Source organism: Pleurodeles waltl, chromosome 12 (assembly GCF_031143425.1).
Source record: "Pleurodeles waltl isolate 20211129_DDA chromosome 12, aPleWal1.hap1.20221129, whole genome shotgun sequence".
In the NCBI taxonomy this organism is placed as follows: domain Eukaryota; kingdom Metazoa; phylum Chordata; class Amphibia; order Caudata; family Salamandridae; genus Pleurodeles; species Pleurodeles waltl.
Window position 1 is genome coordinate 546,949,269 of NC_090451.1, and position 22,561 is coordinate 546,971,829.

Genomic DNA, 22,561 nt, shown 5'->3' on the forward strand with positions numbered 1-22,561 from the left:
AAACTTAAATCTGGTTCTCACATTTTTGATGTGCGCTCCCTTTAAGCCACTTCACAATTTTCCCCTACGGTTGCTCACCATCAAAACAACTTTCTTTCTGGCTATCACATCTGCCTGACAAGTTAGTGAGATACAGGCCTTTTCATCTAAGCCACCCTATTTATCTATTCATCCTGACGAAGTGATACTTCTCAAGCGGGCCTCCTTTCTTCCAAAGATGGCCACGCCCGTTCATGTAGGTCAGTCCATCACCTTGCCTATTTTCTATGCTCCACCTCACCCTTCCAAGGGTGAGGAGCCTATTGATCGTCTGGACCCCAAACAAGCTTTGCCTTTCTACCTTGACCGCACACACAGTAATTCTGGGTGAACGATCAACTCTTCATGGGGAATGTCGGAACTAAAAAGGGTTGTGCTGTACTGAAAAGGACCATCTTCTGATAAGTTGTGCTCTGCATTAAAATCTGCTACACATTGGTCATGAAGCAACCCCCTGAGGGCTTGCATGTTTATTCTACCAGAGCCAAAGTTGGACCACTGCGTTAGCATGCAGAGTTCCGGTCCTGGATATCTGCCAAGCAGCAACGTAAGCTTCCCTGTACATGTTTACCCAATATTACTGTCTGGACAGTCAGGTCTGTTGTGACAGACATTTTGCCTTTTCGGTCCGGCAGGACTTCATCTGTAATGGGTCCGCAGATTCACCACTGGTGATGGTATTGCTGGGGTATCTATTCTAAAGTAAGGAATCTGCAGCTAGAAATCTATCAAAAGAGCAAGTTAGCTTCTGTAGCGCCTTATCTGGTGGAGACTACACCTAGCTGCAGATCCCTTACCAGCACGACCATCTTTCCTGCTCTGCGGATACATTTCTATAGACTGGGGTATTACCCATTCAAGGTTCTTGTTTTCCACACCAATGGTCCATGTTCTTCATTGCTGCGCACTTCTTGTGTGCAGAGTTGTGAAAAGAAACTGATGTCCGTGTACCTGGGCGGTGCAGCAGATGTCAGTGACAACACCTACGACACAAGCGGAGCCAATCAACGCCACCTACCAGCTTGCAGGGGCATTACGAGAAATCTTCTGGATCCAGTCTAATGCCTGGGATAATTTTAAGGTAAGGAATCTGCAACTAGATATAGTCTTGAACAGAAAAGGCACTACCGAAGGTAAGTAACTTGTTCATTAGTACAGAATATATGCACATGAGCAGTAATAACAGTAAGCATAAGATGTGCCAGTGGGAGTTGTGAATTATACATAGAATGATAAGTGTTTTATATACTGAAAACGTTGTCTCTTTTGATTGTTTAATTGAAAGACCACAGTTCAAATAATGCACAAAGTGGAAATACAAATCGAAGTTCTCAAGGGTAGGTTCTGAGGTAATCAGATTGACCAATGTTAGAAGAAAATAAGGCTTACACTTTGGTAGCATTTAAGTCCACATTGTTTACTTCTATGTATGTATGTGTGTGGAGTAGGAGTTGGTATTTTCACTGGGAGCAACTTCATATGAATGGCACATCCTTCCCACAGGAGCCATTGAAATGTCAACAAGCACATCTTGTACACTGGCCATGACAGTCCATCTGAACACGAAGAAAACCAATCCACAGAAGGAGAGGGCCAGTCTAGTAATCCCACGTTAGCCTGTGTTAACATGCAGCAGAGACATTGGAATAACATCCAAACAAGTGGCTCCAGGTAGCATGATGAGCGCTGTCTGGGAGATTGAACTGAAATAACCGAGACTGGGGCTTTTTCAGTACTTAAAATATTTACTTCAGGACCGACCTACCCCTTCTATTGGTCGTCTGCTACTATTGCTGCACCGGTTAATGCCCTCCTTGTAAAGGGAACCCTGCCTACATCTGATAATAGTCCGGTCTGTCTTGCACATACCATTTGTTATAAAGACTAAGATCTTAACACACAAAAAGTTGGGGTGTTCTGTGTGCTCATCTTACGCCCCATCTACTTCTGAATGGAAAAATTAAAATGTTTCATAGCGCCCTGACTACACTAGTCATGGCAACTGAGTGACAGGTGGCGTCACTGCCACTTACAGCATCCCTAACCTCCTTAACTTAGCCCTCTGCTTCTTTAGTAGCATAAGATGCCCCTAACTGCTGCCTTGGTTGCAGAGAAGGCATCAGGTTTGGTTTGTTTGCAGTGTTTTCATGTGAAGAAGCGTAGACTTTAACTACTGTTTCTGCAGTCTATTGAACACCTGTATTTGGAGCCTATTGTGACGATTGCAGACGGTAAAGCTTTGGATCCCATTGCTATCTAAAGATGCGTGCACCAGGGGTCTGCACTTGTACCTGTACTCTTTGCCTATACTTTGATCACCTCCTGTTTTAAAATAAAAATAAACTATTACTCCATTTGGAGCATCTTATAGCAGTCCCGTCAGATAAAATGTGTTTCACTAGAAATCTGTCCCATTCCCTTGCTTCAGTTTATACGACTATCCAGAAATTTGGGGCATTGTTTTCATAAGTCTCAACTCTTGCTGATGGGGTTTTTCACCTTCAAGGCCCTCAAAACATAATTGGGTGGCAGATATCTGAGTATTAAAATCCACTGTGACACATTGTTTTTAGTAAAATAATGTTTGCCCGTCACTCAAAGCAACTAATTTGAATCTTAACCAGTGTAGCTAGCCCTGCTTAATATTTGGCAGGGTAAATGTCCTTAAAATGAGCATACCCCTTGTTAATGCTCCCTGCTCACAGCTGTGTAATATCTGCAGTTTAGGAAATGTAATCCCAGTGAGTCCAACTCTGCCTTTCATCCTTTGGAGGTCAATAATATGAGCATTATTAAAGTGTATCATTGTAGCACTAGTTAATAGAGAGCTTACAATAGGCAGAATGCTGCCTTAAAAACAATTAAAAAAATCAAACATTGGCCAAGCCAATAGTTCTCCCCTGTTGCTGCCTATTGGACACGCCAGTTCTTTTTGCACATAGAAAATTATTTTTGCTAATTCTATGCAGTATCAACTGAAAACAAGAAAAAATCACAATGGCTTTTACATTCACATGCATCATCACGGGACTAAGCAAATGCATCATGACTTTATGGCGCTACAGCTTGATGAGGTATGGGCGCACATAACCCATTGCACAGCTGCCATTTTTATATTCTTTGTATTTACTGTTTAAAGATGCCAGTCTTGGAACGGGAAATAAAAAAGCAACAAAAGAGTGGGTGGTGGGAACAAGAGCGCAAGGGAAGAACTTGACGTGGGGGGGGGGGGAATGTATTAAACTAAAAAAATGGCAGGGAGAGGGAGAATACGACAACAGAAAACACAGTGAGAGGCGCATTGAGGTGGGAATCACCACATGAAGGAGATAGCATAAACACACATGCAGTCACTTGGAGTTCACAAAGAAATGAAAACCGCATTTCCCTGAATGTGAGCACTGGAATGATACAAGTCATAGAATTCAAGAGCATGTTTAGGAAGGGTGCTCCTGGGAAGGGACAAACACAGGAAGAGGTGAGATAGGAATAAGGCAAATCAAATTGACATGAAAGCCAAACAGTGGTAAGCAGATGGATGGTCCAAATCCCACTGTAAGTATTTTTATTGGCCACAATAGGTCTTCAGTAATAGACAGTTCAAAACTATCTATAGGCGAGACCTAAACACTTTTTTTATTATGGACTCTCCTTTCCAGCTGTGACAAATTGCCTTTTGTAGGAAAGTGCCCCTTTTGGACATGGTCACCCCTACTTTTGGCTCACTGGTACTCAGGTTTTACGACTGAGGTGCACTGGGTCCCTGCCAAACAGGTCCCCAGTGTCAGTGCTCTTTCCCTAAAACAAGGTAAAATGTGTACAATTGGCTCGCCCTCCTGTAGCTTTAAGTCCCTAGTAAATGGTACCCCTGGTACCTAGGGCCTGGGTACTGGAGAGGGTCCCTAAGGACTGCAGCATGTATTGTGCCACCCTCAGGGACTAGTTCTTAATTTGTAAATACAAAGGTGCCAGTGCCCAAAGCCCTCCTCTTAAACATGCGGCTGCTGCAGTTAAATGTGTGAACATGGAATACTGAGGCAGCGTAATCCTGAAGCCATCTCGAGCCTTTTCAATCCTCATAAAGCAACTCGCTGCCCCTTCAGCTCACTCTTGCAGCTTTTTACTTTCTCCCTTTGTGACGCTTTTTTGTTTTTCCCTTCATCCGTCTTTCATATGTGTGTCTTTTGCTCACAGCAGATGCTTGAGGCATAACAATAAGGCCCGGCCCTCAAAAATAAGTGCTGGTGCTCGGCACCGGAAACAGCAAGCACAAATTAAGCACTGTCAGGGAGCCACCCTAAAGCAAGTTGCTCACAGCTGCCATTTCAGACTGCATGCCATGGTGCAAGCCAGGCAAACACACAACATGGCACACGCCTTGTGTGCTATGCCCCAATCACTGCATTTAAATATATGTAAGTCACCCTTACAGCAGGCCTTAGAGCCCTATGGCAGGGTGCATTATATTTGATGTGAGGACATTCCTGCATGAGCAGATATCCCCCTTTGATGTCTAGTTCAATTATTGGATATTGTAAGTGAACAGGGAAGCCCTCTTACTGTATGTACTGGGCACCCATCATTAGGAGTTCCCCAGCTATATAATGGCTTCACTGAAACCTATGGTGTTTGGTAGCAAACAGCTTGTCTTAATAAATCCAGACTGATGCCAGCCTTGGATTTATTATGACATGCACCCAGAGGGCAACTTACAGGTCCCCCGCTTGAAACCTACTAGACCCTTAGTGTGCTGGCTGACTGGTAGTGACCGCCCTGCCACCACAGACATGTTTCCGGACCCCCTTTGAGGTGAGAGCGCACGCTCTCAGAGGCCCGAAACAATGCCTGCCTTGGAGGAAGGTGTTATCACCTACTCCAGCAGGATGGCTAGTGAATCTGCATGCCAACGCCAGAAACTTCAAAGACCCTGCTGCCTTTGGTATGTGACCCCGGCTTCCCCTGACCTGGGGGTTGCCACCTCCTGCTCTGAGGCCCACTTGACACCAGGACAGGTGGGAAAAATAGTTATACAGTGGGCATGTTCTACCTTTGGGCTAGCCACACCCCAATGGTGGGCTACCCGAAGTGAACACTCGAGGAAGGGTTTCAGCATCTTGATTTCGGTGGAACTAAGAATCCTGGTACAGGGTTATGTCCACTTCCCACAGGTCATATAGGGGGTGTAGTCACCCCAAAGGTACATAGCCCATTGGCTACTATACTACACTACCCTAAACTCCTGTAAATTGAGTATTTAGGTGGGCCCCTGACACCAGAAGAACAGATTTGTCTGACCTAAGAAGCAGAGAGCGTAGAAGAGCCGAAGGAGCAAGAACTGTGGATGACTGGTGGACTTTTAGGGCAAAACTGTGCCTGCCTGTCATCCTCTGTCCCCACAATCTAGATATTCCGACTGGTCCTTCAGCTGTGTGGACTCCAAAGTCTCAGAGGTTCTCTAGCACTTCGTAAGCCCGTCAGCATCTGCCTTGGGGTGGAGGAGCCACTTCCCTGCTTCCTGCAGGCACCAACCCCAACGTCCGGTTCACCGTTCTGCTGACCCCATTGTGCCTCCGTCAAGATATTGAGTCGTCCAATCACTTTGGACACCATATATAAATCCTGTTCTGCTTCACTACATGATAAGTATGCAAAGGTAACATGGGCAGCTACAGCACTGCACTTACCTGCAGTCCTGTTACTCATTGGAATGCTGCTGCTAGCTTCTCCACGTTCTTAGGCTTTTCCATAACAGTGCTTACTTAGATTGCTGCCAGTTTTGCTTTTGCCACAAGTGTACCTTGCCAGCAGGCACCCACATTAACATCATACTGCCTTCTCAAGAAATATGAAATCTGTACACTTCTTTGCTGTTCTACTATGTGCATGCTACCCTTCATTTTAACTGTAGGTAGTTATCTGTAGTGAATACATGCTCTTTGTTTTATTGCTGTGCCTGGAGAGGAACTAAATTGTCTTTTGTTGGCAAACTCATCTCTACTCTGTTGTTTGTATACACAGCGTGAACGCCTACTTGGAGCAGCTGAGTGCTGACCTGGAGGCCTTCGCAGCCCATGCAGGAAGGACCACTGTGGAAGCATCAGATGTTGAACTTCTCATGAGACGGTAAGGGGGATCTACTTTGCTGTGAGTATGACAAAACAAAGCATAATAACTTGTCACCAAAAAAATGACATACCCCCTGCATTTTATGACTACTTGTCGCTGTTCCTGTATAAAAAAAATAGTTGGCCAACATCACTCGTTTTTTTATATTAAAGAAAGAAGTTTTATCTTACTAAGCAAACTAGCCGCTCAGTGTGGTTATCCCCTAAATAATTTATTTTTAGGTAGCTTCATGCAATCTAGTTCTACGTGCCGACTCAAAATAGTTTAAGGCCAGTATACTAGGTGCCAAACATCGGGTTATTCCAATCTGTTTCTTTCATGTTCGTGCTACAGCATCATTCAACAGCAGGGGCTGCGTGGTGGATAGCCAGTCATGAGTATTTCACTATAAGTATTAAAAGTGATACTAAGGGAAGCGCTGCCTGTCATTCAAGGAGGGCACTCGTGATTTATTACATCATTTTTCTAATCTAGCCGCCAACCTTTCTGCTTTTTCTTCCCTGTTCTAGAGACTGCCAAAATCAGGAAGCCAATCTAAGCCATTGCCCACCTATTCACATCTCTGTATATGCTTAATAATATAGGAGCTAGTGCGGGCTCCAGCGTATTGCCAACTTTAATTTCACCAAAAGCAGCGCCTTACTTGCAAACCTCATCTCGTGTTTTTGGATTCTGGGTGATCAAACACTCCCAAGAAACTTAACATGGTTGCTGCCCATACAGGAGAACCCATTCTAGTAGGAGAACTTAGCTTGGCATTCCCAAACCATGTGATGGAAGTCTACCTCGTTCTGGTAACAACCTGGGCACCCTTAGAAGTTAGTGCTGCATATCCTTTTTAAGCTTAACTGGGATCATGTGCTTGATGCTAATAATTAAACTAGATCAGCTTACAGCAAGAGTTCCTGGAGATCCTAGCGCAACATGTAGCATAGCTCTGCCACAGTCCTCTTAGTTTAACTTCTCTCCCAAACCTGCTTGCCAACTTTTCTTCAGTTCATAAGAGATGTCATAAATGCTGCTAACACCGTGCCATATCGTTTCGAGATTAGTTTACAGAATTAGTCAAGTGACTACACTGCAGCTAATAAGTTGTCAGTGTTGGGTTCTCCTGTGCTTGACTGTCAAGTCATTGTGGCAGCAGGTTTAATTTGCCCGTGACACTTGTTGATGCTTAGAGCAGAATTATGCCTCTCCCCCCTTTGTTTCATATTTCGAAACTGGGCCTAGTAGGTGATTACTAGAAACATGTGGAATATGATGACAGTGATTGTCAAACAAGCTTGTATTCCGTTTAGTTAAGGACTTATTGGCATGATTTGCTGGCTGTCTCTTTTGAGTGGCTAAGAGCCTAATAAAGGTGGACTGAGGCATCTCTTTTCTGTATGTATTTATGAAACATATTTCTGTAGGACACACCTTTCACGCTTCAGTTGTTCCTCATCGTCAAGCTGGAAGCCATCTGTGTTCAGTGTTCAACAGCAATGTTGTTTGCATATGTGCATTACTTAGAAGTGAGAAGCAAAAGACCATGAATTATAAACGAGAGCCCTCGGGTACTATTGACGATTGTTTAAAAGGCAAAGGTGACTTGTAGACCTCTCGGGGAGATGGGGGAACGTTGTGTGTGCTCCTCTCCTTGTAGAGGTGCGTTTTCGGTTTATTTCTGAATTGAAGGATGGTCAGAGCAGTTTAAATGTTGTTGGAGATATTGCTCAGTATCTTGGACACGTGGATGGATTAGACGACCTATTTGTTTTCTTGCACATCTTTGTCTTTAGGCTGGCGATATACTGCCCCATGGTATGACATTGTCCACTGAGGGAAATTTGTTCTTTCCCAGGTATGCAGGAGTATCTTTGTTGATGGTCTTGTTTGTGATGCTGCAGTTTTTGAAGATGATACGGGCCTGGAAGAGGAGTCAGTGTAATTTGTTCTTGGATTGAGTGATATGGCTAACTTCTTTAAGTCTTTGATGAGACGTGACTCTACATGTACGATTCAGTGTGGTTTTGGGGATGACATTAAGCAGAGTGTTGCATACTGGTAGGAACGGATCAGGACTTGCTCTGCCATTCTTAAATAGGCTCCCGATAGGAACTGATTTCCTTTTTGTGAAAGGATAACAGAGAAATGCTGGAGTGGTCTTCTTGGCGAAGCGTTATTTGAAGAAGAGGTTTGTGTGAAGGGTGATTTAAAGAAGTTTGCATTGTCATTCAGCTTGCAAAGCAATCTAGGTAAATCCCAGATTGCTTTACAGTTGTTGCCAAACATTAGGCTTACAGTGCAACTGGGCTGAGTTTAAGATTCTTGATATCCAATTTTGCAGTAGCTTGCATCAGCTTTTAAGTTGCTTTACAGACGTTAGATGACAAAATTGGGCTGTAAAGTTGTGTTTAGTGACCATATTAGTGAATCTAGATGTTGTCAGTGAGTACTGATTCAAGAGTTCCCACCTAGACGTTAAAAGGACAAGGGAGAGGATAGAATTGTGGGGTACTCATCAGGAAGCAGAGATCCTTGGTCTTTGCAGCACCTGTCTTGACGAGTTAGTGGGGATTGGCATTGGCAAGGCAGGAAAAGAACCAACGCATGACAGTCTGAGAAGCCCACATGTGTTTCCAAGGTGTGAATGATTACTTTTTGGTCTAAGGGGTCCAAGGCTGCAGGGGGGTAGAGCAGGATCCAGACAAGGAGCATCATTGGTATTGTCGATGAAGAGGAGGTCCGCGACTACTTGAAGCATGCTCTCTCTTTGCTGCAGAATTTTCTGAAGCTGGATTGATAGTTCAATAGCAGACTGTTTTTCTTTAAATCCTCACATAATTAAGTGAAGTCTTCTTTTTCAATGAGTTTTCCTACAAATGGTGGCTGGGTCAGCATACCTTCCTTTCTAAGTTGGTTAGGTTAATTGGTAGCAGTAGCCTCAGTTTTTTTTTTTTACAGTGCTACAGTGCTGGTAAACATCAGAAGTAGAACATAAGAACTATATAGAAACAAATTATTATTATTCGTAATAGTAGTGTAGTAGTATGTGGCGCGTTGGGAATAATCTCTTGATTTCAGAACTGATGTCCTCAACAGTGAAATGATTTGACCTATCCTGAGCGTGCCAAGGAAAGTTCCTTGTTTGAGAGCCATATTTACATTGTCTTATTTAGCATTGCTTCCCTAATGCTCTATATGCAGTCTCTACATCTCAGTATGTGCCAGAATTCTGGCCAATGATGTGAAGAGGTTTTGGGTTCCATTCGCATCAGAGGGTTACCATAGCTTAGCATTTAAGGTAAGGAGGGAATCTTCGGAGATCTGCTCCTCTTTAAGATTTCTGCAGTTCAAAGACTCATTTTGTCAGCTTTGTCTACAGGACCCATTCTTCCTGTTGCCCCCAGTGTCAGTAGGTACACTTGGCGTTTCTGTTACTGAGTGCCTTAGTCTGTGGAGTAGAAAAATACCTTCAGAACATCCCACACATATCAGAGTATTACATGCAAGACTGCTTTCAGCAGAAACCAACTAAAGGTAAAAAGAGACGCTTGGTATTATTTTTATACCTAATCAACAGGTAAGGAGTTTGTCATTCAAAGAATGATTCATCAGTCAGAGAGTCTCTCAAGTCAGCTAAAAATGTAAATATGAGATGATAAGCTGTAAGGATCCTACTAGAGCTTCAAGGAACATACCACTTTCCACTTCAGCCCCTAAACAGTCTGTTTGTTCTGGCAAGACACAGAACAGACATCTGGTTTGAATGCAAAACATGCAGCTAAAGTGAAGAAATCTAACTTTTTGAAAACCTTATGGATAATGTTGTCTCAACTCAACTGACGGCGGTACATTTACCCTGTCACACATAATGTTAGATTTGGGGAGTATAAATAGTGTACGGCTAGAAGATGTAGCTCACACATAGGGACATTTGTGCTTAGGGTGGAAAAGCAAGGAATTCTCCAGGAAAGATTTTCAGTTAATCTTGACTGTCTGACATTCTCAGCACCAGCCCTGCTTCCCATCTCATCTTCAGTGGATTACTTCTCAGTAGCAAATCCTGTGGTGAAGCATGTCACTGGCTAGTGGCCGAGGGTTCAACAGCTTTTTAACAATATTGGACTCTTCTTAATAGCAGCTCCACTTACTAAACTTGAAGAAACTTGCACGGAGCCTTCCCTCGGGTGTAAATCAGAGGCAATAGTGGTATATGTATGTTCACTGCTGATTTACTGCCAATACATGTTTGATATGGTTGTATTTAACTCAATAACAAAGTAATACAGAACACAAGTTCCTCCTAGTTTAAAGTGCTGTTCAGGTCACTATGGTGCAGGTAAGTGGAATACAGTGTGTGCTAAGGCAGTCTTTAACTGCAGCCTCTGTTGGTTGGTTATGTGGGCAGTTGGGTGATTGAGAAGTGGTTCATTCTCTTGCCAGTGGCCCCCTCCTCTCCTGGCTCATGATGCTTTAGCCTAATAGGACCATAAAGAAAATGAGTGTGGGGCTGTTCGGTCGTTAAATAAATGAATACGAAGCACAGCTTCACTTGCTAGGAATGCCCGATATTGCGCCCTTGTGCCTGAAGTCTGCTGTGAAGCGTAGGAGGTCAAGAATGGGTCTTGAATTGGCTTGTTTCTTCTCTTCTTTCCTCTCCCAGACAAGGCCTGGTGACAGACGAGATGCCGATGAATGTCCTCATTGAGCGCCATCTGCCACTGGAATACAGAAGGCTGCTGATCCCCGTGGCTACAAGTGGCAACAAAGTGGTCCTGCGGTAGAAGTGCTCCTAGCTTCGAGCCCGCTCATAGTGTACAGGCTTCTTCATGCACTTTTTTGTGAACTGTCTCCTTTCAGCTCGGTGCTGTACTCAAGATTGTCACTGCTCACATTGCAGAGCGGGAGTAGGTGTGCTGCGCGTATTTTCTGTCCTCTGCTGTCGGTAGAGTCCGGCCACCCCATGCTGTGAAGCGTCCACCTCTGGCTAGGAGCCTTTCTCGACCATGTGAGCTGTGACCATTGGTATACCCGAGCTCTCCTCTTACTGTTGACTTCTCCTGGTGCAGCCCTATAGCAAGAAAATGGACAGTTATTGGCTGTACTCTGAAAATATGCACAATGGACGAGTTGTAACCCTGTGCTGTATTGTTGACTTTTGTTTGGAGTGAAAATATAATATAAAGTGTCCTTGCAGCCAGTAATGTCTCCGGGTGCATACCTATGTTCTGGACTAGTCAGTGCAGTGCCACCAGATCCAACGTTCAGCCTGCTTTTGTTTGTGTTCTGACCTCGATTTTTATCAATTGCTAATGCCCGTCTTAAGGTCTTTAAAGTACCACCCCATTTTCAGCCACTACTTAAAAGAAAACTAACAAGGAGCCTTCCAGTAATATTATGGAATAGAAAATATAACGTTTTGTCTTCAGAGCTCTGGACTTGAAATTTCAGCGTTCCATATACTTAAAGTAATGCAATTTCAGTCAAATGACGAATAATAAAAATTAAGAGGTGAAGTTTCGTAAACTACGACAAAAATACAGAGCTATGGATGTTAAGGTCTGTCTCACCTCAGGTGAGGTGGAGAGAATGGAGTTGGTTCTGATTTTTAATATGTGAGGTGAATCAAAGAAGCTGACATTGGTTGGGTTAAGACTGTTCTTTTTACATTCGAGCTCTTGTTTCCCACGTGCGTTGTTCAGTGAAACCTTTAGGCTTGTTTTCTGTTTAAAGAAATCATTGGAAATCTCTTTTTTTTACCCCAGAGCATAGGCCAGACTTCTCACCCAGACGCTGAACAATGCTCGTATGTGTTTGTGAGTTTCCATTTTATGTACAAAAAAGTAGTTAAAAAAAAGTTGGCACGCCACATGATGCATTAAGCACTGTCCTGTAAATATTGCTTATGAAGATAAATGTTAACAAGCTTTAGCTTTTTTATTTATATTTCATATTTTAATAAAAATCTCTGTAAAAATGTTTGAGTCCTTTATGCTAAGCAATTAATGCCTCACATCTCTTTTCAGTACTGTTAAATATTTAAAACTGTGCAGAAATGCTGGTATGTTTTTTATTCGTGTTACTGATTTAAAAACATAAGAAAAAAGGAGAAAACAAGAGAACAATCCCAATCGAGTGACCAGAATATAGCACCCTACTTACACCAGGAATCAGCTTGACAAGTTCTGCAAGCTGCTTGACTGACAACAGATAAAAGCCCTGGATAGGATACCAACAATATTAGGTTGTATAGTTAAATCAAATGGTAAATAAACATCGTTTAGTTGACGTCATTGTGCAAGAAAATTAATGGTGGATGTCCAATTTCGATGCTAATGTCACTAGGATGCTTTCCCATCCCACCAATCCTACTCCACACCTCTTTTTATAATTTAGGTGGCACCTTAATCTATCCTCAGCTTTAGCCCAAGACCGTAGATCGTGGCATCATTTGAAAATGGAGCGAGCATTACTGCATGTTAGTCATGTGTGGATATAGATTCACATGCTTAGCATAATACTGCTACTTAGTGTTGGACTTGGATGTGCGCACTTTGTTTTTCTTTGAAGAAAGTCTTTTGAGTCACGGGGCAGCGTGGCACCTACTCTTGCTGGTAATGTGCATGTTCTTCAGCTTTTCTTCAGCAGTCTGGTTCGGTAAAGTGCTCCGGTTCAACACCATCCTTGGTTATTCCGTTCCAGACTTTACTGTTGTTTCTGATCAATGTTTCCTCAGTGTCCCTCATCTGTTCATCGACTTCGTCAGTGCGACTCAAGACGGCCACGGCCCCCGTTTGCCTTCGGAGCAAACTTCCTATTGTCAAAGTTCCCTCCGCACCATGTCCACCTGGGGATGAAATGGACGCCATTCGGATTCTGTCCACGCCAAGTACTCATGAACCAATCTCTAACAGGAGTGTAACTTGTGCCGCTCCCCTGAACACGAGGAAGCTACCTGTGAGGCCTGCAAGTCCTTTCGGTCGAAGAAGACGCTGCATGACCGACAAGCTTGACAGCTCGAGATGTTCCGCCGCAGCGTCGAGGATACACCAGACCAGAGGACCCTCAAGATGAGGCACAGGCATTGGCTGCTGATGAAGCCACCTTCTCCCCTGAGGACAGCTCCGAACTGGAGATATAAGATCTGCCACCAGTTTAAGCCCCGAGTACTGTACCCGCTCCACTTCCAGCCCAACCTGAGCAGACCACCACAAAGAATCGCCTGTCTACTCCAGACCGGCCAAAGACTAATGTTGTGCCACTGCTGCCTTCGGTCCATGATCTGCACTGGCCGGCTACATCAGACATGCCCAGCCTCGGCCTTGTGCTGACAATAAATCTTAGGCCAAACACTCCCGAACCAATTCCTCAATCCGAGTCGAGCCGATCTTCAGAGCAAAGACCCTTGGTCTGGAAACACCGCTTCACCTCAGCACGGAAAATTTCAGCTTTGGACCCAAAACCCTCTGCTCTGAAAATACCGGCACAGAAAACCTAAACATCAGAGCTGAAATACTACACCTTCTGCAAACAGGCGCATAATACCAAACCTTCTGAAACTAGTGCTTCAATAGCTGCAAAAGAAGATAGATCATAATATGTTTTTGTTTAGAGTCTATCTGGACACTGGTCATATCATTACGAGATCACCTTATTCTGGTGCACAGCCAGCAAAGATTAATTTGAAGCAGTACCAACACCACCAAAACAGAAAGAAGGTGGACAAGGCCCCAAGCCTGTTGCATGTCAGCCTACAACCAATGCCTGCTGCGCATCACGTGCATCCGTCATTGCCTTCACCCATAGAACACACACCATACTCTCCTGAGGGTTCCATTCACTCTTACTTAGGGGTTGGGAGGTGGGGGGGCAACTTCCACCTTACTCCCGGGTAGTTGCCATGCAAAAGAGCTAACTCTCAAACATCCGGTGAGGCACCCACACCAGATAAAGAGAGCAAAAAGATTGATGCTGCAGGTAAGAGGGTGGCTGTCCAGTTCGTCAACCACTGGAAAATTGCTAACTTAATTGGCCTCCTATCCCACGACGACAGAGCCCACTGGGGCGAGATGGAGGAGATCCCCGGCATCTCCCAGCAGAGCACAAAATGTGGGCATACCAGATTGCGCAAAGGGTGCACAATTCGCTGCACCCTTGACGCTGCTGACACCGCAACTAGAGGCATGAACTCTAGTGTCCTCCTTCGGCGACATGCCTGGCTTTGAGTATCAGGTTTTAATTCTGAAGTCCAGCAACATTTTTTGGCTCTTCCCTTTTAGCAGGGAGCACCTTTTTGGTCCCCAGATCGACACTCTCTTGGAATAAATAAGGATAATGAGATGGCCAAGGCCATGTGGGCCTTGTGGACAGAATTGCACCCACAGATCTTTTTGCCTCTGCTTTTATCGCGGAGGATCTAAGACCACCTCCCCTGAAACCTCCACCACCTACCAGTGTCTCCAGGGACGGACCACCTCACCCAGGGCATACTACAGAGGCTCATATAGGGGCAACAATTCAAAATGTCACCAAGCCCTTTGCCTTGCCAGCTATCCTTCCCAACCCCTTGACCACAGAACATCTGTAAGGGGTCTAATACAGGGATTCTTTCTACCTGGTGTAATATCACCTCCGACCAGAGAGTGTTGGATATTATCCAACATGGTTATTGTCTGGTGCTCACTTCCACACCTCCAAACAAAAACTTCGCCCCAGTTTGCATTGAAGTAAATTATATATTTATTTTGCGTCATTCCAATAGTTTTGTAGAGGTTTTTTCAAAGAAGTTTGGGGCCATGTCTCACACCATTCCGTATGTTAATGAAATCCTCAATGTGTGGTCTACCTCTTGTTCACTGTTTGTTTCTCAGTCCTTGCTATAGTTTACACAATACTGCATGTAATGGGAACTACCCCGGTGGGCACCCATATTTCTGTCACATCTCTGCACACGTTCTCCTTGAGCTGGAGTCCTATAGATGCCCTATTTGCAGGATCTCATCCCTGGTCTATTGTAAGTATTTTGTTCAAATCTTCACTTTCCTAAATAAAGGCAATGGTTATAGTGGGATCTTCGGTGCATAAGTCACCTTTTCTGTGGTGCTTTGCAAGTATCTGCATCAGCAGTATCTCATAGGGACATCTAGTTGCAGATTCCTTACCTTTGAATTTTCCAGGTGTCAAACTGGATCCAGAAGATCTACTTTGAGCGGTAAATAAAAAGTCAGCATATTAACCTCTCCCAGCACCACCTGTACCAAATAGGCCTCCAGGGCATCCCCAGAACCCAGCAAGGGAAACTGACATTGGAGTTACGCTATCAGATAGTATGATTGGAAATCCGGCACACCCATTTCCCCTTCATATGTTTGGACTTACAGTTTAGTTAGAGCTATTTTGCGTCTGCCCGATCCTCTGATCAAATCTAAAAGAACTGTGTTAGTCTATAGCTGCTCTGCCAAGGGATGTGAAAGGCAATTTCCTCCGAACTAACTTTTTGCAGATCATAAAGCCTTCTATCAGTTTCCTTTTAGGACCTCATCTCAATGTCTGTAGGTGTTTACCTTTAGATATTTGAACAAGTGGAATGCTCCTACATGAAGAGTCCTTGACAGGAAGAAAATGCATACTCCTGTGTTAAGGAAATATAGAAGGCTTCAAACTGTTAATCTTTAGCATGGAGACCACATGCAGCACTCCCCAGTATCTCATAGAAACACTGGCAGGCTCACCAACATATTACAAGCATACCAAGGGACATCATCTGCATGTGTATCCTGTGGCCATGTTTTTTTATTTATTTTTGTAATGTATTTATTAATTTCAAAGTAATAACAAACAAAGCTACATCACTCATATCAAGACAACCTATCTCACGTTACACCCAGTTGACAAATACATGACTTAGTGCGGGTATATACACAAAATGCATTGGGTGGGGGGGTAGCATGCGAGACCCTCTTCAACAAGCCAGTGATCCTTTCCCAATCCACTTATGTGCTGGCTGAAGGGTTTCATTGTCAGTGGGACTAAAAGCAGTGAAAGGGTATTTTGCTGCTGTGCATCTTAAAGAGGTTAGACACAACTTTCCCCGATATTCCCCTTGCCATTGAGTCTGCATAAAGCAAAGGATCCACAGCGTTGGCCTCCTAGGAATGGAAAAGGTAATTCCAGGTAAGCGAATCAAATGCTTGTCCCATGTTTCTGGAGAGCTCTATTTCTCATGTGCTATCTTTTGAGCTACTATCTATGACATGAATCAGTCCGTGGATATTGGAAGCAGTGCTTCTTCCCTGAACAAAGCTGCTCTTGCCTGGGTGTACCAAACAAGAGACTTCCACTCTGGTCCTGTTAGAAAGCACTTTTTCCAAGATCTTTCCATCCAAATGTAGGTTTGATAGAGAAAAACAAGATGAGCAATCAAGTAATTCTCTGCCAGGCTTCGGTAACATGATGGTAATTGCCTGCCTAGTTATAGGAAGAAATAGACCACCCCACTCCTTGGACGCTTGGTACATGGTTATTAGCCAGGGAGCTAGCTGGTCTTTGAAGATTTTATAGAATCTAGGGCAAGTCCATCACTTCTGGTACCTTTCCAGTCATCAGTAGCTAAGTTTATTTAAACTAATGTTAGCGGTGCCTCCAGATCTGCAGCTTGTTCTCTCATTAGGTGTTATGCCTTATAAAAGCTCTTTATGTGAATATGTCCACTATAATGTCTGCATCATATATGTGTGTGTACAGTAAGTGGTAAAAAACATTTTTTTTCATGTTGTTAAGGAATAAGATGAATATCTTGGTGCCCGATAACCATGATCAGGTTGTGCAGTATTACCACCCGGACAAATCTCACCAATGCATGACCTGGTTTGTCTATTTCTAAATGTTGCATGGTCATGTATTCCTTCTATTCATGCGACCCAGGCATTTGTCGTAGTTTCATATGTTGCTGCCTCTTGTGAAAAAACTCGGTATATTTGATAGAGACTTCTAGTTGCAGATTCCTTACCTTAGAATTTTCCCCCAGGTGTCAGACTGGATCCAGAGATTTTTCTTCGAGCAATACCCTTGTGTGTCGGTAGGTGACTTTGGACGACTCCGCAGGCGGCGTAGGCGTCGTGGTCGCCGTGATGACATTGGGATTAGTACATAGGTGCCGCCCTTGCGCAGTGACGTCAGTTCTTTTCGCGCCACGCACTGATCCGGAGAAGAGCTACCCTTGGCTATTTTCTGGCCGAATTTGACCGTTTTGACGAGTTTTTTGTGTGCGAACTTTGGTGCATCGAGGATGTCCCCGAAGAGCGGGTTCAAGCCTTGTGAGGACTGCCATCGGATGATGTTGGTGACGGATCCTCATCGCACTTGTCTGTGGTGCCTTGAGCGCGACCACGACCCAAAGTCGTGCTCCGAGTGTCGGACCATGCACCCGAAGGCTTTGAGGGAGCAGTCCCTAAAGCTAATGGCAGCCCGGCACTTAACTCCGCGTAGGTCCTGGTCTCGCTCGAGAGGAAGGTCTCGAGATCGGTCACGGTCGTCTAAATCTTTGGGTCAAGGTAAGAACAAGTCCCATCACTCTCCGACTTCGCCCCGTTGCTCAACCGGCACGATGCGGGAAGAGCGTCCGCGCACTATGCCTCCATCCTCGGAGCCTGCGTCTGAGTCCGCTCCGCGCTTCCCCGAGTTTCCCGGAGCTGGAGCGACCCCCGCCCAACTAAGGGTTTTACGAGGCCATGCGCCTCATATTTGGGTGGGCCGACCCCGATACGGCGCCTTTGGGCCCAAGGGGTTCGGTTGAGGGGCCTTCGGGTTCCACGCTGGCAGCTTTTGTCCCGGCCACCGTGGTCACCTCCAGATCCGTGCTCAGATCCACACTGGTGCCGGTCACACCCTTGAGACCTTCCCCTGTGCCGGGTCGATTATCAACACTCCCGATGTCGGTGGTGCCCACTGTCGATGAGATTCTTATCCCCAACGACTCAGAGCGGCGTCGGCTTTGGTGGGGCCTATTCGCCCCAGGTCAAATTCTGACCCCTTTTCCTAGGGATACGAATACAGGGAGGAATTGATGGGTACCTGGACCCTTATGAATACCAGGATGACCCTGCTATGGACTGGGCACAGGATGTGGGCGAAGCCAGTGGTCTGGATACTTCTCCTGACGCTGGCATGCTCTCTCCTCCTACCGTGGCTACGGTGGTGGGAGCAACTTATGGTATGGTGGTCAGTAGGGCAGCTGAGGTCCTCTGCCTTGAGATTCCTACTGTAGAGGTCAGGTCTAATCTCCTGACGGAGGTGCTTCAGCCTGGGGCTTCTACTTCAGAACCGCTTTTAACATTCAATGAGGCCCTCACCGATGTCCTTTTGGGTACATGGCCCAAACCCAACACAGGGGCTCCTGTGAATAGGACTATCGCACGCTGCCATCGGCCCACTCCGAACAACACTAAGGGCCTGATTCTAACTCTGGAGGACGGTGTTAAACCGTCCCAAAAGTGGCGGATATACCACCTACCGTATTACGAGTTCCATAGGATATAATGGACTCGTAATACGGTAGGTGGTATATCCGCCACTTTTGGGACGGTTTAACACCATCCTCCAAAGTTAGAATCAGGCCCTAATTCCTGTCCCAACACCCCACGCCTGAGAGTCTTGTTATCCAGGCTTCCTTTTCTTCAGGCGCGTTCCCTTCTGCACTCCTGGATAGGGATTCCAAAAGGCTGGAACGGTTTGGCAAGAAGTTGTTTTCTTCCTCCAGTCTAGCTCTGTGGTCTGTGAACACCGCATGCCTTTTGGGCCGTCATACCGACTCCCTGTGGGATACGGTTGCGCAAGTCCTGCTGCAAATACCGGAGGAGGCCTGTGCTATCGTCTCCCAACCAGTGAACGATGGGAGAGACGCGGCGAAGTTCACAATCCATTGTGAGGTGGATACGACCAACTCTCTGGGCAGATCGGTTGCAACGACCGTGGCCTTACGGCGCCACGCCTGGTTACGCACTTCTGTTTTCTCTGGGGATGTCCAACAGTCACTCATGGACATGCCCTTCGATGGCACCCGTCTCTTCGGAGACAAAACTGACTCGGCCTTGGAGAGATTCAAGGATTCCCGGGCTACGGCTCAGTCCCTCGGTCTTTCCTCGGCCACTCACCCACCACAGTCCACTTTTCATCCTTTCATGGACACGGAAGGGGCGCCCTGTCGCATCCTCCACACAGCCACTGTGCCACGCACGCTGGCCAGCCCATGTGGCCGTGGGACAGGGAACCAGAGGTCTGTCCAGTCCACCTCTGCCCCCGCTGCAGCCTCCAAACCCTCCTACTCCGTCCCCTCACTCCCGCCCAGTTGGTGGCAGGAATCGCCATCACCTGCCCCACTGGGAACATATCACCACGGACGGGTGGGTTTTGCAGATCATTCGGAAGGGCTACTCCCTCCCTTTCGAATCTGCTCGCCACACATGCCACCATCCCTCCATCACCTTCCGGAGGATCATTTGGCGCTTCTCCACCAGGAAGTCTTGGCTCTCTTGGCCAAGGGAGCTATAGAAAAGGTCCCTGTGCCAGAAGTAGATCATGGTTGTTATTCCCTTTACTTTCTGATACCAAAGAAGGATAAGGGCTTACGCCCTATCCTAGACCTTTGGGACCTGAACTACTTCCTCAAGGAGGCAAAATTCAAAATGCTCACCCTGGCTCCGGTTCTGTCTGCCTTTGACCCAGGAGACTGGATGGTAGTGTTGGACATGCAGGACGCTTCTTTCCACATCCCCATCCTGCCTGCCCACAGACGTTACCTACGATTCTTGGTAGGTCACGAGCACTTTCAGTTTACCGTGCTCCCCTCGACGACTGGCTGTTGAAGGCGGACTCGCCCCAGAAAGTCGTCTCCCACCTTCAGACTAAGGCGAACCTCCTGCACACGCTGGGGTTCAATATAAACGTGGCAAAGTCACACCTGACTCCCTCTCAGACGCTCTCTTTCATCGGAGCAGTTCTGGACACAGTGCAGTTTCGGGCTTATCCTTCCGAAAAGCGAGTCCAAGACATTCAGGCTATGATTCCGATCTTTCAGCCTCAGTCTTGGGTTTCGGTGAGACAGATTCTGAGGCTGCTGGGCCTCATGGCCTCCTGCATCCTGCTAGTAACACATGCCAGATGGCAAAAGCGGGCTCTGCAGTGGGACCTGAAGTTCCAGTGGGCGCAGCATAAGGGAAATCTCTCTGACATAGTCCAGATCTCAGAGGGGACTGCAAAAGACCTGCAGTGGTGGCTTCCAAATCCAAATTGGGCCCACGGCAGATCCCTCTCCCTTCCCCAACCAGATCTTTCTATAGATGCATCACTTCTGGGTTGGGGTGGCCACATTGGAGAGGTGGAGATCAGAGGCCTCAGGTCTCCGGCGGAGTCGGGGCTCCATATAAATCTGCTGTAGCTCTGGGCGATCAGTCTTGCATTGAAAGCATTCTTTCCCTCTCTCAAAGGGAAAGTGGTGCAGGTGTTCACGGACAATACTACGGCCATGTGGTACTCCAACAAACAGGGCGGAGTAGGGTCCTGGACCCTGTGTCAAGAGGCACTACGCCTCTGGACATGGCTAGAACATCAGGGCATTACCCTGATAGTTCAACATCTGGCGGGCTTCCTCAACGCCAGAGCAGACAAACTCAGCCGTCGACGCACAGTCGATCACGAATGGCATCTCCATCTCTAGGTGGCACAAGGTCTCTTTCAGCAGTGGGAAGAGCCTTGGTTAGATCTGTCCGCCTCCGCAGAGAACGTGCAATGTCAGCTGTTTTGCACGTTAGAGTTTCCAAGGCGGAACTCGCTCGGAGACGCTTTTTGTCCAGCCTCCTTTACGCCTTCCCGCCTATCCCTCTTCTGCCCAGAGTTCTCAATCAAGAACGACCGGGCCCAAGTCATCTTGGTGGCTCCGGACTGGGCTTGAAGAGTGTGGTTTTCAGAGCTATTGAGCATTGCCATCGATACTCCACTCAGACAACCTCTTCGGGCAGATCTTCTGTCGCAGCAACAAGGGACGGTTCTGCACCCGAACCTGTCCAACCTCCGCCTTCATGCATGGAGATCGAGCGGCAACAGTTGACAGCTTTTGCCCTCCTACCTTGGCAGCCAGGCGTCCATCGACTAAAACTGTATACGCCTATTGTTGGAATACATTTGTGGCATGGTGTACCAACAAATCTGTTGATCCCCTTTCTGCCCCTCTGTCAGAGGCTCTTCTGTTCATTCTTTCTCTAGCCACAGCAGGGCTCTGCTTTGGGCACCCTTAAAGGGTATTTATCTGCCATTTCCGCCTTTCTTAGGCTACCTGATCAGCCCTAACTCTTTAAATCTCATATTGTGAGTAGGTTCCTAAAAGGCCTCACCCATTTATTTCCTCCCACTCCATTTATCATGCCTCAGAGGGACCTTAATCTTGTACTTACTTATTTCATGTGTACCCCCTTTGAGCCAATGCATAATTGTCCCTTGCGGCTCCTCACCTTCAAAACTGTCTTTCTGGTCGCTATCACCTCGCTCGCATGGTGAGTGAGCTTCAGGCCCCACAAAACCTCCATACTTGTCTGTACTTCCTGACAAAGTAGTACTACGCACTACAGCTTCCTTCCTTCCTAAGGTGGTTACACCATTTAGGCCAGTCCATCACTTTGCCAGTCCATCACTTTGCCTACCTTCTGCGCACTCCCACATCCTTCCCATGAGGAGGAGAGACGCCACCGTCTGGGCCCAAAAAGTGCGTTGACGTTCTACTTCAATCTTACTAAAGATTTCCAGGTGGACGATCAACTTTTTGTTGGCTATGTGGGTGTGAAAAAAGGGAAGGCGGAGCAAAAGCGTACCATCACTCGATGGGTGCTTCATTGCATCAAAATGTGCTACGCTTTGGCTAAGAAGCAACCTCCTGAAGGTTTGCGTGCTCATTCCACCAGAGCAACTGCTGCTTCCACTGCGTTAGCACGTGGAGTTCCTGTCCTGGATATTTGTCAGGCAGCTACGTGGGCATCCCTGCACACGTTTGGTAAGCATTACTGCCTGGATAGTCAGGTCTGTCGAGATGGCTACTTTGGTTGTTTGGTCCTGCAGGACTTTCTAGTATGATCTTGGTTCGGAGCCCACCACAGAGGATGGCATTGCTTGGGTATCTATTCTAAGGTAAGGAATCTGCAACTAGAAGTCTCTATCAAATGTACAAGTTACTTACCTTCCGTAACGAAGTATCTGGTAGAGACATATTCTAGTTGCAGATTCCTTACCGCCCACCCATCCTCCCCGCTTATGTACTGATTTCTAGGGACAGGGATTCCCCCTTTGAGGTCCTTAGCTCTGGCGCACCAATCTCAGTGTTCTTAGCGGCTCTGTGCTCTGGCGTGAAAAGTCGTTAAAAGAAACT

The 22,561-nt window shown here is 46.2% G+C and overlaps 1 protein-coding gene across 2 annotated transcripts in view; it reads left to right on the forward strand.

The window, feature by feature from the left end:
- The window catches only part of CENPT (centromere protein T), an 834,768-nt gene extending 822,638 nt beyond the window's left edge, over window positions 1-12,130 (forward strand). For both annotated transcript variants that reach the window (XM_069217597.1, XM_069217596.1), the window contains exons 21-22: window positions 6,058-6,162; window positions 10,814-12,130. In XM_069217597.1, the coding sequence (XP_069073698.1) occupies window positions 6,058-6,162; window positions 10,814-10,934 (226 nt within the window). In that variant the 3' untranslated portion in view covers window positions 10,935-12,130. The remainder of the gene's footprint in view (window positions 1-6,057; window positions 6,163-10,813) is intronic.
- Window positions 12,131-22,561: the final 10,431 nt, after the last annotated feature.